Source organism: Oncorhynchus mykiss, chromosome 2, assembly GCF_013265735.2.
Source record: "Oncorhynchus mykiss isolate Arlee chromosome 2, USDA_OmykA_1.1, whole genome shotgun sequence".
Lineage (NCBI taxonomy): Eukaryota > Metazoa > Chordata > Actinopteri > Salmoniformes > Salmonidae > Oncorhynchus > Oncorhynchus mykiss.
The window spans coordinates 84,198,888-84,217,916 of NC_048566.1; the positions used below are offsets into that span (position 1 = coordinate 84,198,888).

The following is a 19,029-nucleotide window of genomic DNA, read 5'->3' on the forward strand; positions in this document are numbered from 1 at the left end:
AGAAAAGGCAATTCCTCTGCATACATCAACGGTCTAGATAGTCACCATACAAACACAAAGTTCCTGTTTAAACATCATATACTGTATATCCTATAGTCAAGCACGTTACAATACTGTATAGTTTTAAAACATATACAGAAATCTATTTTTCTCTTGCCATGAGTAGCATACATAATACGTCATTCTGAAAAGTTGCCTTAAAGAGTTAAATAACCAATGTGATTTTTAGTTTTTAGTTTGTGTTGGTTTAGTGAGACATTGATACGTCGACATGGGCCTCGTCGGCCCTGACATAAGCGCTCTTTATTTAAAGAAGCCACTTGTGTTTCAAGCACTGTCTCAAATTCCTACCGCTCACTTTCTGTCTCTCTCCCACTCCCTTCTCCCCTCCTCTCCTCTCTTCCAGGTATGGCCTCGCAAGTGCAAGTCTTGTCCCCTCAATCTCTCCAGTCAAGTGCCTTCTTTAGCGTGAAGAAGCTGAAGGTGGAGCAGAGTTCATACTGGGATATGACAGGGTACGGCACACACAGCAAAGTCGTCTACAACCAGAACAGCAAGCAGCAATTGTCCCAAGCCACCTCTCTGGGAATCAATTCCTCTCTGCCCTACGAGCAGCCTGCGCTCATCTTCCCGGCGAGTGCAGGGAAAATTGTGGTTGCCTCGGCCAGCAGTACCTCAGGCACTGCAGGGCCTCTGGGGCCTCTGTTGAGCTTGGGCGGTAGCGGTAGCGGCGGTGGAAGCAGTAGCAGTAGCGGAGGAGGAAGCGGTGGAGCAGTCCACAACTTGACCCGTCGCAGCACCGTCAGCCTGCTGGACACCTACCAGCGATGCGGGCTTAAGCGCAAGAGTGAGGAGCTCGACAACAGCAACAGCAGCGTGACGATCATCGAGGAACACGGCGGCAGCACAACGATGATCCAGAACGCAGCCAGCGGGGCCACAGTGGCTATCGCCACGGCAACGGCCACATCGACAGCCACTTCCAAGAACAGTGGTTCCAACAATGAAGGGGACTACCAGTTGGTGCAGCACGAGGTGGTCTGCTCCATGACCAACACCTACGAGGTGCTAGAGTTCTTGGGCAGAGGCACCTTTGGCCAAGTGGTCAAGTGCTGGAAGAGGGGCACCAACGAGATTGTGGCCATCAAGATCCTGAAGAACCACCCATCGTACGCGCGCCAGGGCCAGATCGAGGTGAGCATCCTGGCCCGGTTGAGCACAGAGAGTGCAGACGACTTCAACTTTGTGCGTGCCTACGAGTGCTTCCAGCACAAGAACCACACGTGCCTGGTGTTCGAGATGCTGGAGCAGAACCTGTACGACTTCCTCAAGCAGAACAAGTTCAGTCCACTGCCGTTGAAGTACATTAGGCCAGTCTTACAGCAGGTGGCCACAGCCCTGATGAAACTCAAGAGCCTGGGCCTGATCCACGCTGACCTGAAGCCAGAGAACATCATGTTGGTGGACCCCTCCAGGCAGCCCTACCGAGTCAAGGTCATTGACTTTGGCTCGGCCAGCCACGTGTCCAAAGCCGTGTGCTCCACCTACCTGCAGTCCAGATACTACAGGTAAGAGCAGTTTTTTTTCACCTTGAATTAACCAGGAAATCTCGTTATGATAAGAAGAAGTATTTCCCAAGGGAGACCTGGCAAGTTTAATAATAAATAGGGTTTGAATAGGTTTACAGACGGGACAGATTTGTCAAGGGGAGGTAGATGTTTCTTTACAAATGTGTTCTCCTCCTTGATTGTTTCAATATCACAGTGCTTTGTGCGTCGTGTGTGATTTACCGGTTGGTTTATTGGAATGTTTTCCTAGTTGGCCTCAGTGTTTGGACCAAGGCTCTTGCTCTGGGCTCTGTTTTTCTGCTCTGTGCCAGTCTTATGAGCTGTAGTTGGTTAGGGTCTCTCCTTCTCAATTTCAATTTAAGGGCTTTATTGGCATGGGAAACATATGTTTACATTGCCAAAGCAAGTGAAATAAATAATAAACAAAAGTGAAATAAACAATAGATAATGTACAGTTACACTCACAAAAGTTCCAAAAGAATTAAGACATTTCAAATGTCATATTATGTCTATGGTTTAATTATGTGCAAATAGTTAAAGTACAAAAGGGAAAATAAATCAACATAAATATGGGTTGTATTTACAATGGTGTTTGTTAGTCACTGGTTGCCCTTTTCTTGTGGCAACAGGTCACAAATCTTGCTGCTGTGATTGGACAATGTGGTATTTCACCCAATAGATATGGGAATTTATCAAAATTGGATTTGTTTTCAAATTCTTTGTGGTTCTGTGTAATCTGAGGGAAATACAGTGCCTTACAAAAGTATTCACCCCTTGGCATTTTTCCTATTTTGTTGCATTACAACCTGTAATTTAAATGGATTTTTATTTGGATTTCATGTAATGGACATACACAAAATAGTCCAAATTGGTGATGTGAAATGACAAAAAATGGAAAAGTGGTGTGTGCATATGTATTCACCCCGTTTGCTATGAAGCCCCTAAATAAGATCTTGTGCAACCAATTACCTTCAGAAGTCACATTAGTTAGTTAAATAAAGTCCATCTGTGTGCAATCTAAGTGTCACATGATCTGTCACATGATCTCAGTATATATACAACTGTTCTGAAAGGCCCCAGTGTCTGCAACACCACTAAGCAAGGGGCAACACCAAGCACACGGCACCATGAAGACCAAGGAGCTCTCCAAACTTGTCAGGGACAAAGTTGTGGAGAAGTACAGATCAGGGATGGGTTATAAAAAATATCCAGAACTTTGAACATCCCACGGAGCACCATTAAATCCATTATTAAAAATTGGAAAGAATATGGCACCACAACAAACCTGCCAAGAGAGTGCTGCCCACCAAAACTCATGGACCAGGCAAGGAGGGTATTAATCAGAGAGGCAACAAAGACACAAAAGATAACCCTGAAGGAGCTGCAAAGCTCCACAGCGGAGATTGGAGTGTCTGTCCATAGGACCACTTTAAGCCGTACACTCCACGGAGCTGGACTATGCGGAAGAGTGGCCAGAAAAAAATAAGCAAACATGTTTGGTGTTTGCCAAAAGGCATGTGGGAGACTCCCCAAACATATGGAAGAAGGTACTCTGGTCAGATGAGACTAAAATTGAGCTTTTGGGCCATCAAGGAAACCGCTATTTCTGGCGCAAACCCGACACCTCTCATCACCCCGAGAACATCGTCCCCATAGTGAGGCATGGTGGTGGCAGCATCATGCTGTCGCGATGTTTTTCATCGGCAGAGACTGGGAAACTGGTCAGAATTGAAGGAATGATGGATGGCGCTAAACACAGGGAAATTCTTGAGGGAAACCTGTTTCAGTCTTCCAGAGATTTGAGACTGGAGCGGAGGTTCACCTTCCAGCAGGACAATGAGCCTAAGCATACTGCTAAAGCAACACTCAAGTGGTTTAAGGGGAAACATTTAAATGTCTTGGAATGGCCTAGTCAAAGCCCAGACCTCAATCCAATTGAGAATATGTGGTGTGACTTAAAGATTGCTGTACACCAGCAGAACCCATCCAACTTGAAGGAGCTGGAGCAGTTTTGCCTTGAAGAATGGGCAAAAGTCCCAGTGGCTAGATGTGCCAAGCAAGAGACTTGCAGCTGTAATTGCTGCAAAAGGTGGCTCTACATAGTATTGACTTTGTGGGGGGGGGGGGGGGGTGAAAAGTTATGCACGCTCAATTTTTCTGTTTTTTTGTCTTGTTTGTTTCACAATAAAAAATATTTTACATCTTCAAAGTGGTAGGCATGTTGTGTAAATCAAATGATACAAACACCCCCAAAATCCATTTTAATTCCAGGTTGTAAAGGCAACAAAATAGGACAAATGCCAAGGGGGGTGAATAGTTTCGCAAGCCACTATATGTGTCTCTAATATGGTCATACATTTGGCAGGAGGTTAGGAAGTGCAGCCTGTTTTCCACCTCATTTTGTGGGCAGTGTGCACATTGCCTGTCTTCTTTTGAGAGCCAGGTCTTCGGCATTATTTCTCAATAGCAAGGCTATGCTCACTAGAGGTCGACTGATTATGATATTTCAACGCCAATACCAATGCCGATTATTGGAGGACAAAAAAAGGGCGATACCGATTAAATCGGCCGATTTTTATTTATTTATTTGTAATAATGACAATTACAAGAATACTGAATTAATATATATATATATATATATATATAATATAATCAATAAAATCAATTTAGCCTTAAATAAATAATGAAACATGTTCAATTTGGTTTAAATAATGCAAAAACACAGTGTTGGAGAAGAAAGTAAAAGTGCAATATGTGCCATATTTAAGTTCCTTGCTCAGAACATGAGAACATATGAAAGCTGGTGGTTCCTTTTAACATGAGTCTTCAATATTCCCAGGTAAGAAGTTTTAGGTTGTAGTTATTATCAGAATTGTAGGACTATTTCCCTCTATACCATTTGTATTTCATATACCTTTGACTAATGGATGTTCTTATAGGCAATTTAGTATTGCCAGTGTAACAGTATAGCTTCCGTCCCTCTCCTCGCTCCTCCCTGGGCTCGAACCAGGAACACAACGACAACAGCCACCCTCGAAGCAGCGTTACCCATGCAGAGCAAGGGGAACAACCACTCCAAGTCTCAGAGCGAGTGACGTTTGAAACGCTATTAGCGCGCACCCCGCTAACTAGCTAGCCATTTCACATCGGTTACACCAGCCTAATCTCGGGAGTTGATAGATTTGAAGTCATAAAGAGCGCAATGCTTGACGCACAACGAAGAGCTGCTGGCAAAACACACAAAAGTGCTGTTTGAATGAATGCTTACGAGCCTGCTGCTGTTACCACTGCTCAGTCAGACTGCTCTATCAAATCATAGACTTAATTATAACATAATAACACACAAAAATATGAGCCTTAGGTCATTAATATGGTTGAATCCGGAAACTATAATTTCGAAAACCAGACGTTTATTCTTTCAGTGAAATACATAACCGTTCCGTATTTTGTCTAAGGGGTGGCATCTATTAGTCAAAATATTCCTGTTACATTGCACAACCTTCAATGTTATGTCATAATTACGTAAAATTCTGGCAAATTAGGTGGCCCAAACTGTTGCATATACACTGACTCTGCATGCAATGAACGCAAGAGAAGTGACACAATTTCACCTGGTTAATATTGCCTGCTAACCTGGATTTCTTTTAGCTAAATATGCAGGTTTAAAAATATATACTTCTATGTATAGATTTTAAAAAAGGAATTGATGTTCATGGTTAGGTACACATTGGAGCAACGATATGCACCGCATCGATTATATGCAACGCACTACACGCTAGATAAACTAGTAATATCATCAACCATGTGTAGTTAACTAGTGATTATGATTGATTAATTGATTGTTTTTTATAAGATAAGTTTATTGCTAGCTAGCAACTTACCTTGGCTTCTTACTGCATTCGCGTAACAGGCAGGCTCCTCGTGGAATGCAATGAGAGGCAGGTGGTTAGAGCGTTGGACTAGTTAACTGTAAGGTTGCAAGATTGAATCCCCCGAGCTGACAAGGTGAAAATCTGTCGTTCTGCCCCTGAGCTATACTGTTACACTGCCCCACCGTTCCTAGGCAGTCATTGAAAATAAGAATGTGTTCTTAACTGACTTGCCTAGTTAAATAAAGATTAAATAAAGGTGTAAAAAAAAAAAGAAAACTTGAAATCGGCCCTAATTAATCGGCCATTTCGATTAATCGGTCGACCTCTAATGCTCACTGAGTGTGTACATAATCAAAGATTTCCTTAATTAATAATTTTGGGTCAGTTACAGTGGTCAGGTATTATGCCACTCTGTACTCTCTGTTTGGGGCCATACTAATTTGCTCAGTTCTTTTGTTAATGTTTTACAATGTATCAAATAATTATATTTTTCTTTTCTCATGATTTGGTTGGGTCTAATATTGTTGCTGTCCAGGGGCTCTGTGGGGTCTGTTTGTGTTTGTGAACAGAGCCCCAGGACCAGCTTGCTTAGGGGGCTCTTCTCCAGGTACATTTTTTAGTAGGTGATGGCTTTGTTATGGAAGGTTTGGGAATCCCTTCCTTTAAGGTGGTTGTAGCATTTAAAGGCTCTTTTCTGGATTTTATAATTAGCGGGTATCATCCTAATTCTGCTCTACATGCATTATCTGGTGTTTTATGTTGAACATGGAGGATATTTTTGCAGAATTATTAGTTATTCTCTCTCTCTGTCTCTCTCTCACTCTCTCTCTCTCTCTCTCTCTCATTCTCTCTCTCATTCTCTCTCGTGCTCCCTTTCTCTTTCTTTATCTCTGTCTTTCTCTCTCTCTGTCTCCTTATCATTCCCTGTGGGTTCCCAGCTCATATCCTTACTGTTACACCCCCCCCCCCCCCCCCTCCAGCTTTCTGAGAAACCAGCTGCTTATCGTGTTTAATATGACAAACAACCAGGTTGTGGTGCTGCTTTGAAGATTAGGACGGCAGGTCTGTTGAGTAGTGGGCTGCTTTACAGCACGGTGGTAACAGCTTTACAATGACAGCACCTGGGAAATATTTGCCACAGAGACCAGTTTCTGGGAAATAGTTTTTTGGGGGTTTGTTTAAAATTTTAAAAAAGCCAGAGAAACCCCTCATTGAACAGGGACTGTAAACACATAGCGTGGCGGTGGACCGCTCCCACCTCCACATCAAGGCGGGCTCCCATTTCCCCCAATATGAAGATGTGGGGTCAGGCAGAAGTTCTCCTGTAATCTGTCCCTGTAATCCACACCAGCGGGCCCTGCATAAGAAACAGATGACTCACTGGGTAGGGCTTTCTTCTCCCCTACTGCTTAAAGTATTTTCTGCCTATAGCAAACTCTGTTTGGGTTACACAGCCAGCGTTGGGGGAAGCTTTGTTGCTGTGTAGGCACTGCCTGGTCTAGGGAGAGCAGGTGTGAGGCACAGTACTATACATATGCAGGAACACACACACACACACACACACACACACACACACACACACACACACACACACACACACACACACACACACATACATACATACATACATACATACATACATACATACATACATACATACATACATACATACATACAGTACATACATACACTCAGCCAGAACCCACACATGCCTGGGCACTAACCGTAATTTGTAAATGGGGCAACACTATCTCCCTCTACTCAGGGTTGAAAGTAGATTTTATTTCTTCACGGTACGGGACCTCCAATTTTTTTATAAGCCTAATAGTAAAGATATGTCATTGAACTGTAAACATGTTTTAGCTTTTAATGGGGCAATAACACAACCAGGCATGATGTTTTCATCCGATTGTCAAACAGATCTCTTCAGAAAGTAGGCTACTTGCACACCTTTGTCCACTGTAAAATAATTCCAGCATCTAAAACAGTACCTGCCATTTGACGAAAGAGTTGTCTATAATAAAGACCAAAAAGTGTAATGACATTTTGCAATTGACATTTGGCACACTTGATGTTCGCTGGTGTCCGCGCGTCTCTCTGCCTTTAGTGATCACCTCGAACCACACTGCATATTGGAGCGTATGCCACCCATTTTCAAGTTAATTCGCTAATTTCTCATGTGGGTGACAGGCAGTAATAGATTATGGTGTACCAGCCTACAGTTTTCTTTCTATCTTTGTTTTAAATCATTGTGATAGGCTCATGTTTTACTGTTACGCCGTACCGGCACTATTTAAAAACAAAATGTAAAATAGGGAACTGTTGCATGAAGATGTACATAGTCACTCCGGCTTTGTGCACAATGTCCTCTGTAATGATTTATTTTGGACCAGGCTATAGTCCACTGGGCAGTTTCACTCCACTCGACCTCCACCACGGCTAGCCTAGCAGCATTTGACAAGCCATTCCCCTTCTGCTTATTTCTGTTCAGGCAACATCCCTAACAATATCTTGATCTGTTTTTCAAAAGACTTTTGATATTTAGCTTATAAAATGCAGTGAAAAGATTCTTATGCATTTGCTTTAAGAGCCCCCTGTAATAAGGAATTAATTTGAAACATTCTTCCCATCCCTCTGTTACTTGCTCTTTTACTTGGTTGTTACTGTGTGTTTTGTGGGAATGTGATCCCTGCTACAGGGCTGTTTGCATTAGGCAGGCAATAGATATGCTGCTGAGGGTACGTTAGCATTGCAGATGATTTATGGATTTTCCACGAGGTTGACTCATGCAAATAAAACATGGGTATTCAAGGTAAACATGAGCGATTCCATTTACAGGAATGAGGAACAGCTCCTCCGATAGGAGTGGTTCTAATTAATAAAACACAGAGAAACACAGTACATTATTCATTTATTATTCATTTGTTTCTCATGTAATTTTAGCATAAATCTATCATTGCTAGCACGGCACAGCAATGCAGTCAGTGTATAAAGTCCTTCTATCCTTCTATTTGGCCTGAAGGTCTGGAGCCTATGTCTGTAAAGCAGAGCAGTACCTGTTCATACTGTGTGTTTATCCAGTTGATTACGTCAGTCAGCTAGCTAGCTAGCCTCCCTATGGCCTCCCTCCCCCCTGTCTGCGGTAGCTAGCTAATGATGTAACAGGTAAACTGGTCCGGCTTACCCTGGACCAGATAAATGGATTATTGTCTCTCTTCTTCCTTCCTGTCAGTCATTACCCAATGTCAATATCCCACACATCATACAGATTTAATATAGGAGCCGGGAGGAGGGCTTTGGGAATAGTCTGCCAGACATTTTAGGTGGAGTGGGGAAAATAGACCAACACACGTGACTATCCCTGTAAGGGATATTAGGAGTGCTGACTCCATTAGTGAGTTGAGCTAGCATCTGTGCTCTAGTCTGCTGAACTGGTATCCATGGCTAGATGCCTCTCATGACAGCCTCCTAGAAACTCTAGGACAGAGATTTCTAAAGGGGACTGCATTCTACAGTACATTCTCTCTTTCCACTAGTGATTCTGATCTGATCATTGCTGGCTACAGTAATGGAGTGGCATGACCACTCAGCCATAGGGTGTCTCACTCTCAACTAGAGGTTGATAAGGGAGTGAAAATGAATTACTGTCAATAATTTTCCTGTACTGTCCTGATCCCACAACAGTTCTATAACCCAAGAACTGCCCCTTCCTGATAAAAATCTCACCGGTCTTGTGCCGTGCTCATTTTTGCGCGCATAAATATGTTGGCTATTGTTTTTGTTTAGGAAGTATTGAAAATGAATTTCGGAAATGCAATATTCAACTGTGGTATGTGGTTGTCATACCTACAATATCTTAGTTAAATACACGTACTGTAGCCCAAATCGCTCTGGATAAGAATGTATTTTAAATGGCCTAAATGTAGATTGATTAAGCTGGAGGACAGAGACCCCAGCAGGATGGTCTGCTCAGCTCCGGCATAAAACTGTAGCCTACAGCTGAGCACTGCGCACACATTAACATTTACAACACATTAACATTTACAACATGAACATAAAAAATTAAATACAAAAACTGAGCAGCAGTAACCTACTGCATATGTCAATCTATTTTTATTTCACTCTTCACCTCAGATGGTATGGGTTTAGTTAAATAGGCAAACAGTTGGGCTTGCTTCAGGCCGCTTGTCCCGCTCTCCGGTTTGTAGCTCATTTGATTAAACCTCAGCATTTTTTTACAAGTTGTGTTATTTGTCCCTTCATTGTCAAAGACAACTCCATAAACTTTAACTAAAACATCTCTCTTTCCTTGGCTCTAATGGGTCCTTGGCTGCAACAAGACGGTGCAGTTCCTCTATTGAAGGCTAACACCATGCCCGAATTGGATGCGCTCATGTGGCCACGTGCGCCATCCTGCGTAAATTGATTTGGTCCCCCCACACCAAATGTGATCACGACACGCAGGTTGACATATCAAAACAAACTCTGAACCAATTATATTAATTTGGGGACAGCTCGAAAAGCATTAAATATTTATGTCAATTTAGCTAGCTATCTTGCAGTTGCTAGATAAGTTGTCCTATTTAGCTAGCTTGCTGTTGCTAGCGAATTTGTCCTGGGACATAAACGTTGAGTTGTTATTTTACCTGAAATGCAGAAAGTCCTCTACTGCAACAATTAATCCACACATAAAACGGTCAACCGAATCGTTTCTAGTCATCTCTCCTCCTTCCAGGCTTTTTCTTCTTTGGACTTTATATGGCGATTGGCATCTAACTTTCATAATAAGGTGTATTACCACAACCGACCGACCGACCTCAGTTGATCTTTCAATCACCCATGTGTGTATAACCAATGAGGAGATGGCACGTGGGTATATGCTTATAAAAGCCAATGAGGAGATGGGAGAGGCAGGACGTGTCCTGTTTGGGTAGCGTGTAAGGCTTCATCACAGCCTACTGACGTAGATTGGTATCTGAGGCAGCCTATAGTGACTGGCTACAACTGAAGGGGGAGGGGGAAATTACCCTTTTTTTTACAGAGTTTTATTAAGTACGCTATATTATTCCTTGCCTACACAGATGTTGTTTTTACGAAATGTTCCACACATGACATATTTCCACCCAAAAACAATGTTTATATTCTATTCCTGTACTGCCCGTTCCTGTGGACTGTTGATCCCATCCAGTCCTGTCCTGAACTTGACTCTAGAACTTGACTCCCATTCCTGCCACTATCCCACAGGACCCACAAGACCCACGGGAGTCCTGTTCTCATGTCAACCTCTACTCTCAACCTAAGCCCCATCAGGCTACCACGCCAATCCTATTCTTCATTCCTCTACCCTGTCTATGGTGCTCATCTTTCTCAGTCAGGCACAACCAGCGCGCTAACGCTTACAGGCTAGTCTAACAGGCCCCAGTGTAACACTAGCCCTGCCTAGCTGCTGTTAGTTAGAGAAGGAGAAGCCAGAGAGCCGTTCCAGCACATTTAGCCTGCCTCCATGTGAGACATCAAGCAGTGGTGTAAAGTACTTAAGTAAAAATACTTTAAAGTACTACTTAATAAGTCAGGTTTTTTTTCTTTTACTTTACTTTACTTTATTTTTGACAACTTTTACTTTTACTCCACTACATGCCTAAGGAAAATATGGTACTTTTTACTCCATACATTTTCCCTGACACAAGACAGGAAAATGGCTCAATTCATTAAACGCAAAAGCTTGGTTTGTAAATGATGTCTGAGTTTTGGAGTATATCCCTGGCTATCTGGTTTTCTTATTTTAAGGAATTTTAAATTATTTATACTTTTACTGTTGATACTTAAGTATATTTTTAGCAATTATGTTTACTTTTGATACCTAAGTGTGGCGGCAGGTAGCCTAGGGGTTAGAGAGTTGGGCCAGTAACCAAAAGGTTGCTGGATCAAATCCCTGAGCTGACAAGGTAAAAATCTGTACCCCTGAACAAGGCAGTTAACTTACTGTTTCCCGGTAGGCTGTCATTCTAAATAAGAATTTATTGTTAACTGACTTGCCTAGTTGAACAATTTATTTTTTAAAGTGTATTTAAAAAATGCATTTTTACTTCAGTCATTTTCTATTCAGGTATCTTTACTTTTATACAAGTATGACAATTTAGTGCTTTTTCCAACACTGAAATCAAGGAGGGTTCTTAATGAATGAGATTACCGTTAGTTACTGTTCTCTGAAGCGTGCATGAGGTGTCTCTCTCACCGTGGCTAGGACTAAAAGCTAGCAGTGTCAGGTTACTGGGAGCCAAATATGACTTGCAAGGAGTCTAAAGGAAGGTGAGGTGCTGGCAACATCGTAGTGCAGGTGTTGTTTACGATGCAGGAAATATTCACAAGCGAGCGCCATGGCTGAAGATTGGGAGTCTTCATCTTTGCACATTCCTTGGGAGTTTGCTGGGAAGGCAACGCATTACATTTACCTCCCAGCAGTGGCAGCTCATTAGAAATGCAGATGAGGCGTGTTTTTAAACCTGGCAAGGAGCATTACATTTTCCTATTCTAATTTCTCTTGATTTTTTTGGTTGTGACATTTCATTGTCAGTGTTATTAAATTCTTATTTTTTGCGAGTTTTAAATTGTTGCACTGTAAAGCCGGGTGCTTTACAGTAAAAGGCCAAAATAATAGACTGTTTTCACATTACTGCTGTCACACAGCTAGGAGTGGTGGGAGCGGAGTCAGGCGCAGAGAGCAGAGGATTCATAGAAAACCAACTTTATTTCTGTAAATGGGTAAGTGGTCAACGCCAACACAACAGGCGAACAAAATATGACCGACACAAAACGGGACACCAACAAGGTTCGAGAACATACTACACGCAACCATCCACAGACAAACAGAAAACAAGCCCGTCCAAAAGCAGGCGGGCCTAACCGGCTTCAATAGCCCTAAAACAAATCTCAAACAAGGAACAGGTGAAATCAATACAGACATAACAAACAGAAAAGGAAAAAGGGATCGGTGGCAGCTAGTAGACCGGTGACCGAACGGGCAGGGGAGCCACCTTCGGTGGAAGTCGTGACAACTGCACCCGCTTTAGGATGCATGACATAATTCTAATAACAGTCTTCTCATTGAATGTGCCTGTAGGCATCTTAGTTCACAGTGTCTAACCTTCCCCTTCATGTTGCTAGAGATGGCTAGCTAATTAACCCACACTAGTCAAGCATATGTATCATACAATACTGTACATATATAGTCATTTTGGCAGCTAGTGAAAAAGTACCATTCGACCCAGGTAACTAATAAAAAGGTGTGAAGCTTGCAATCACACCTCTGGTTGATGTGGAGACTGTAACAGGTTATTGAAGCAGGAGCGTGATACTGCCGAGCTACTGGTTATATAGTTAGGCTATATCCTAGCACCCATTATTGTTCTCCCCCTAACATTTACTAACTTTTCAATTTCCATACATTTCCCAGGATATTACTGGAGAAAGTGAAGCTGCTGCCTTATGAAATGTGACCTGGAGTTCCACCCACTCAGGGTGGCAAAGCTGAAATGTTCTCTTTGAATCACAGATTGGATGAATATTAAAAACCCCACACCAGGATGGAAAATATGTGTCACGGTGCTGGCTGTGGAAGAAAGTTCCTTTTGGTCCCTGAATCTCCTAATTTAAAGTAAGTCACAGGGGACTAGAGACTGGGGCAGGTCCTCCAAGACTGAGGCCCAGGGTAGTGCAGCTGGCCTGGGCTGCGCTGAGCTCCATCAGGCCTCTCTGACTGACTGCCGCAGTGGATAGAGAATGCCTGGTGTGCACAGGGCTGTGCAGTCTACCATGAAGTGAACAGAACCAAACAGATGCATTTGTTTTCTCAATTGGAAGAATTTGCTAATGTGCATATATGAGGGTAAATAGTTTGGCTAATTTGCGCCAGGCAGGCAGGCCAGCTGGGGCTTGTGAGGAGAGGAGGACACACTCTGTTAACAGTATTTCACCCGGTGGGCAGTGCTATACGTCACGGTGTGTGTGGGTTTCAAAGTGCACTGACACGACTCGCTCCCGGGGATTGTGGGCTCTCGTCCTCTGTGGCCAACGTGAGTTAGACGTTTAAGCGTGTTAACCCTCGCAAGGCTGCTGGCCCAGATGTAATCTCTAGCCTCGTCCTCAGAGCATGCACAGACCAGCTGGCTGGAGTTTTATGGACATATTCAATCTCTCTCTATCCCAGTCTGCTGTCCCCACATGCTTCTAGATGGCCACCATTGTTCCTGTACCCAAGAAATCAAAGGTAACTGAACTAAATGACTATCGGCCCATAGCACTCACTTCTGTCATCATGAAGTGCTTTGAGGGGCTAGTTAAGGATAATATCACCTCTATCTTAACTGACACCCTAGACCCACTTCAATTTGCTTACCGCCACAATAGATCCACAGACGATGCAATCGCCATCGCACTGCACACTGCCCTATCCCATCTGGACAAGGGGAAAACCTATGTAATAATGCTGTTCACTGACTACAGTTCAGTCTTCAACGCCATAGTACCCTCCAAGCTCATCATTAAACTCGGGGCCCTGGGTCTGAACCCCGTTCTGTGCAACTGGGTCCTGGACTTCCTGATGGGCCGTCCCCAGGTGGTGAAAGTAGGAAATGACACCTCCACTACACTTGAGCCCCACAAGGGTGCATGCTCAGCCCCCTCCTGTACTCCATGTTCACCCATGACTGCGTGGACATGCACGCCCCCTCCTGTACTCCATGTTCACCCATGACTGCGTGGACATGCACGCCTCCAACTCAAGTCATCAAGTTTGTGGATGACATAACAGTAGTAGGCCTGATTACCAACAATGACGAGACAGCCTACAGGGAGGAGGTGAGGGCCCTGGCATAGTGGTTCTAGGAAAATAACCTTTCCCTCTTTGTCAACAAAACAAAAGAGCTGATCATAGACTTCAGTAGACAGCAGAGGCAGCATACCCCATCCACATCGATGGGACCGCAGTGGAGAAGGTGAAAAGCTTCAAGTTCCTCTGCGTACACATCACTGACAATCTGAAATGGTCCACCCACACAGACAGTGTGGTGAAGAAGGCACATCAGCACCTCTTCAACATCAGGAGGCTGAATACATTTGGCTTGGCCCCTAAGACCCTCACAATCTTTTACAGATGCACCATTGAGAGCATCCTGTCGGGCTGTATCACTACCTGGTATGGCAACTTCACCACCTGAAACCGCAGGGCTCTCCAGAGGGTGGTGCGGTCTGCCCAACTCATCACCGGGGGCACACTGCCTGCCCTCCAGGACACCTACAGCACCCAATGTCACAGGAAGGCCAAAAAGATCATCAAGGACATCAACCACCCGAGCCACGGCCTGTTCACCCCGCTATCATCCAGAAGGCGTGTTCAGTACAGGTGCATCAAAGCTGGGACCGAGAGACTGAAGAATAGCTTCTATCACAAGGCCATCAGACTTAAATAGCCATCACTAGCCGGCCTTCACCCAGTACCCTGCCCTGAACTTAGTCACTGTCACCAGCTGGCTACCACCCAGTTACTCAACCCTGCACCGTAGAGGCTGCTGCCCTATGTACATAGACATGGAATCACTGGTCACTTTAATAATGTTTACATACTGTTTTACTCATTTCATATGTATATACTGTATTCTAGTCAATGCCACTCCGACATTGCTCGTCTTTATATTTCTATATTTCTAAATGATATTCTTTTACTTTTAGACTTGTGTGTATTGTTGTTAGATACTACTTCCCTGTTGGAGCTCGGAACACAAGCATTTCGCTACAACCTCCATAACATCTGCTAAATGTGTATGTGAGCCAATAACATTTGATTTGATTTGACTGTCCATTGCGCGTACCACATTCAACCGGGATCCCTCCTCCTGTCGTCTGGTTATGAGTTGTTTTAGCTAACATTACACTCCTTGACACTCTTGTCATTTGCCAAAGTCATAGCTGGTAATTTCCCACATCTTCGGCAAATGACACAGAGTACAAGGAGTGGAATGAAATAGATCAACAGAGACGGCAACCAGGCTACTCCGCCTGCAACCTCATTCATAAATGAAGCTGTGGTGCTAAAAAAACAACATTTAATTTGATGGATTTTGGATGTCCTTTTATTTATTTGTTTGAGGGCCTATACAGTACATGAGGCCAACTTTACCATATTATTCTATAGGCATACTTACACACCCAGTCTCATTACTTTGTGTGAATGATCTCTCAAATTTAAATGCAAAATAATTAAAATACAAAATAATTTGTTTAGCTTCTTTCTATTCTGTGGCTGCGTGAAATAGCAAACAACATCAATTCAGTAATTACATGTGTTTGCTCCCTGATGAAACAGTCACATCCATTCCTGTAGTAATGCTTAAGGCGTCAGCGTGTGTCAGTTTGGCTGGCGCCTAGCCAGCTAGGCTAACCGAACAAGTGTGCTGGCATACTCCCTTAAAAGACATTCGCTTGGGTGTCAAAAATCCCATTCTGATATTCTGCTTTCAACCAGTAACAAAGAAGTCTCTGTGGACTGAGCACGCTTGTTGGTTCCTTATGTCCCTCAGTGTGGCTTGTGGAGCTTTACAAATACATATAAAGTGTTCCAAATGTCATAGGCTAACCAGGAAAAGGAAACCCAGTGGTAGCATATCTTACTCCACTCCAGATGGTTGATAAATAATTGAAAATGACTAATAGCGTTGTGTGACAGCAGAATAAATATATTACTGTGTATCAAATTGCAGCCGTTTGGTGCCTGAGGCGTAAATAGTTTGGGAAAATAATCACTCCTGTATTGGCTCCTGGTTAATAATGAAAAGGGTTAGCATTAGAAAATGGATGCATCCACCTCCAGTAGTATGTTGTTCTTTATATGTGGAGGCGGAGGGCACGCCCATAGCCCTTAGAGATGACTACCGACTGAAATGGGTTCAGAAAGAAGGCTGTTTAATTAATAGGAGCTTTTTTTTTTGTGTGGAAATATATTTCTCATTGTTACATGTGAAGAGAAACACACTTCGACTGAGGGAAATCCCAGTGCAAATTGGGATAGTGACTTTTCTCTTCGACTCCTTCGAAACTCAGAACCCACTGGTCCTTGAAGCCTAATCCCTCTGTTTTATGAACATAGACCATTTCCCTTTCTCAACCGTCTGCCTTGGTTATTAGCTTATATTGAGTGAACAAGCAGAATAGCACCGTTGAGCATTAAATAATTATTCATCCCCGCACAACCTGCATTAGTCAGATGACAGGAATTGGGGAGAAAAGAAAAGACAAATCATGAATTGACAAATCTTTCAAAGATGTGCATATGAGTGCAGGCCTTTACTGTGTCTTTGTGTACATGTACGTACAATGGAACGGCTCAGGAGTTTGGGTCATGTTAGGGTAGAGGGAACTAAATGCACTCACGATCTGGTTGGTGTAGTTACTGATTTATTTAGCCTTCATAACCCTCATAGCATGGCTATGAGCTATGGAGCAGCAGAGGGTCAGAGTTTCACAGAGGTGATGAGAGTAGTACCTACAGACCGTGCTCCTTCCTTCCACCTCTCTCTTTCTCTCTCTCTCTAACTCTCTCTCTCTCTCTCGCTCGCACGCACGCACGCAAACACACACACACACACACACACACACACACACACACACACACACACACACACACACACACACACACACACACACACACACACACACACACACACACACACACACACACACACCTCCCTCACACTTACCAGGTCATTACATGTGATGGCTCTGAAGTGGTCTTACTGGCCTGAGGTAGCTACCGCAATCAGAGAGGAGACACCAGACAAAGAGCAGACATGTTCAGGCTGGTCATCAATGTGTGAGCGGGGCTAGTGGGGGGAACATAGAGCAGACATGTTCAGGCTGGTCATCAATGTGTGAGCGGGACTACTGGGGGGAACATAGAGCAGACATGTTCAGGCTGGTCATCAATGTGTGAGCGGGGCTACTGGGGGGAACATAGAGCAGACATGTTCAGGCTGGTCATCAATGTGTGAGCGGGGCTAGTGGGGGGAACATAGAGCACAGCGTTCCTCCCTGGGAGGGTGATATAGCAGCGTCTGCCTCCCAAAGAACATAACTCCCATTACGGCACCAAGCCTCAGCTACATGAACATGTGGAGAATGAAAGAACCGACAAACCACAGTTACAGGTAGTCTTTCATTAAGAGCGTTTCGGTGAAATCTATCATGAAAACAGATGGCTCTCGTTTAAACAAATACATTTTTGGGGGGGTCATCATTAGTTCAAGCTGAGAGGAATTGCATGCCTTTTTAAGCACGGTTTGGTACTCAGCATGCATTATTGTCGTGTTGCAATGTACACAATGACTTCAAACACCCTTTATCTGCCATCTATGCATGCATATCGTCCAGTGGAAAGTGCTCTGTGAAGCGGGTTTGCACTGTTGAGACGCGCAGCATCGCTTTCTGGTTTTTCACATTCACTTTTTAAACTCTTATCGTGAGGAAAAGGGTGGATGAGGGTAGAGGGAGGGGGATAGGGGGGTTTAGGGGTATAGAAGTTATTATGTTATAGGCTGAGCATCCCAGAGCAGCCCTCCCCTTTTCTCTCGCTCTCTCCTCATCAGTCTTTTACTTCACTTATCAGTACTGGGCCAATCCAGTCAGAGAGAGGCCCTATGTATATTTAGAGAGTACCTACGCCATCGAGCCACCGCCGCTGCCAACCCTCCTATCCCCCCTTGCACATGTATACAAATGACTCCCTGTCAACTTCGGGCCTTAGTATTTTCAACTCATTGATGTGTAAAGCACATCAATGATGTGGGGCGGCAGCGTAGCCTAGTGGTTAGCGCGTTAGACTAGTAACCGAAAGGTTGCGTGTTCATATCCCTGAGCTGACTCTGTTCCTAGGCCGTCATTGAAAATAAGAGTTTGTTCTTAATTGACTTCCTAACTAACGTAGCCCATATTTAAATATATATCTTAAGCGGATCTCTCTTTTCTTTATTCTACATGTTGTCTATATTCATATCATCAAGAAGAGGGTGTGCATGAAGAGGGTGTATATTTTGAAGTGGCTGTTATTGCCACAGCAACAGGGGCGTTTCTAACTGTTGTTCCTAAAGCTGGCCTTAACACTGACAGCACCCCTTGAGTCCTGGTTGAACTGCCGCTGGGTTGTGTTGTTGTTTAAGCACCACTGTCACATCTCTGCTATTGTTTGCCCAGGTGGGGCTTGTTCTTCTCTTTGCGGACCTTGTGGTCCAACAGAAGCTCTCGGTTTCACAATGAACCACAAGTTGCCTTTTATCTCCAGCCGTTTACCAGTTGTGTACATTGTGTCGATGTGTATTGATTTTCAGAGTGCCATGGTAATGGAGATTGCCCTCAACAAGCGTATTGTTGCTTTACACTGTTGTACTTCTTTCTAATAGTTTATTGTTGTTCTTTAAAAAAAATATCTTATGGTGCAAACTGCAAACACAAGACACTGTTGACCTCGGGGCCACTCCACTCCACCCCAACCCTAACCTGACCCAACATTCCCCCATCATTCCTGCCAAGCCCTTGATATAGAG

The 19,029-nt window shown here is 43.7% G+C and overlaps 1 protein-coding gene across 12 annotated transcripts in view; it reads left to right on the forward strand.

Annotated features, from left to right (window-relative positions):
* The window catches only part of LOC110497999 (homeodomain-interacting protein kinase 2), a 113,061-nt gene that overhangs the window by 20,816 nt on the left and 73,216 nt on the right, over positions 1-19,029 (forward strand). For all 12 annotated transcript variants that reach the window (XR_005038553.1, XM_036957209.1, XM_036957232.1 and 9 more), the window contains exon 2: positions 407-1,568. Coding sequence is in view for 11 of the 12 variants with exons in the window: in XM_036957209.1 (XP_036813104.1) it covers positions 407-1,568 (1,162 nt within the window). In the remaining variant the exon portion in view is untranslated. The remainder of the gene's footprint in view (positions 1-406; positions 1,569-19,029) is intronic.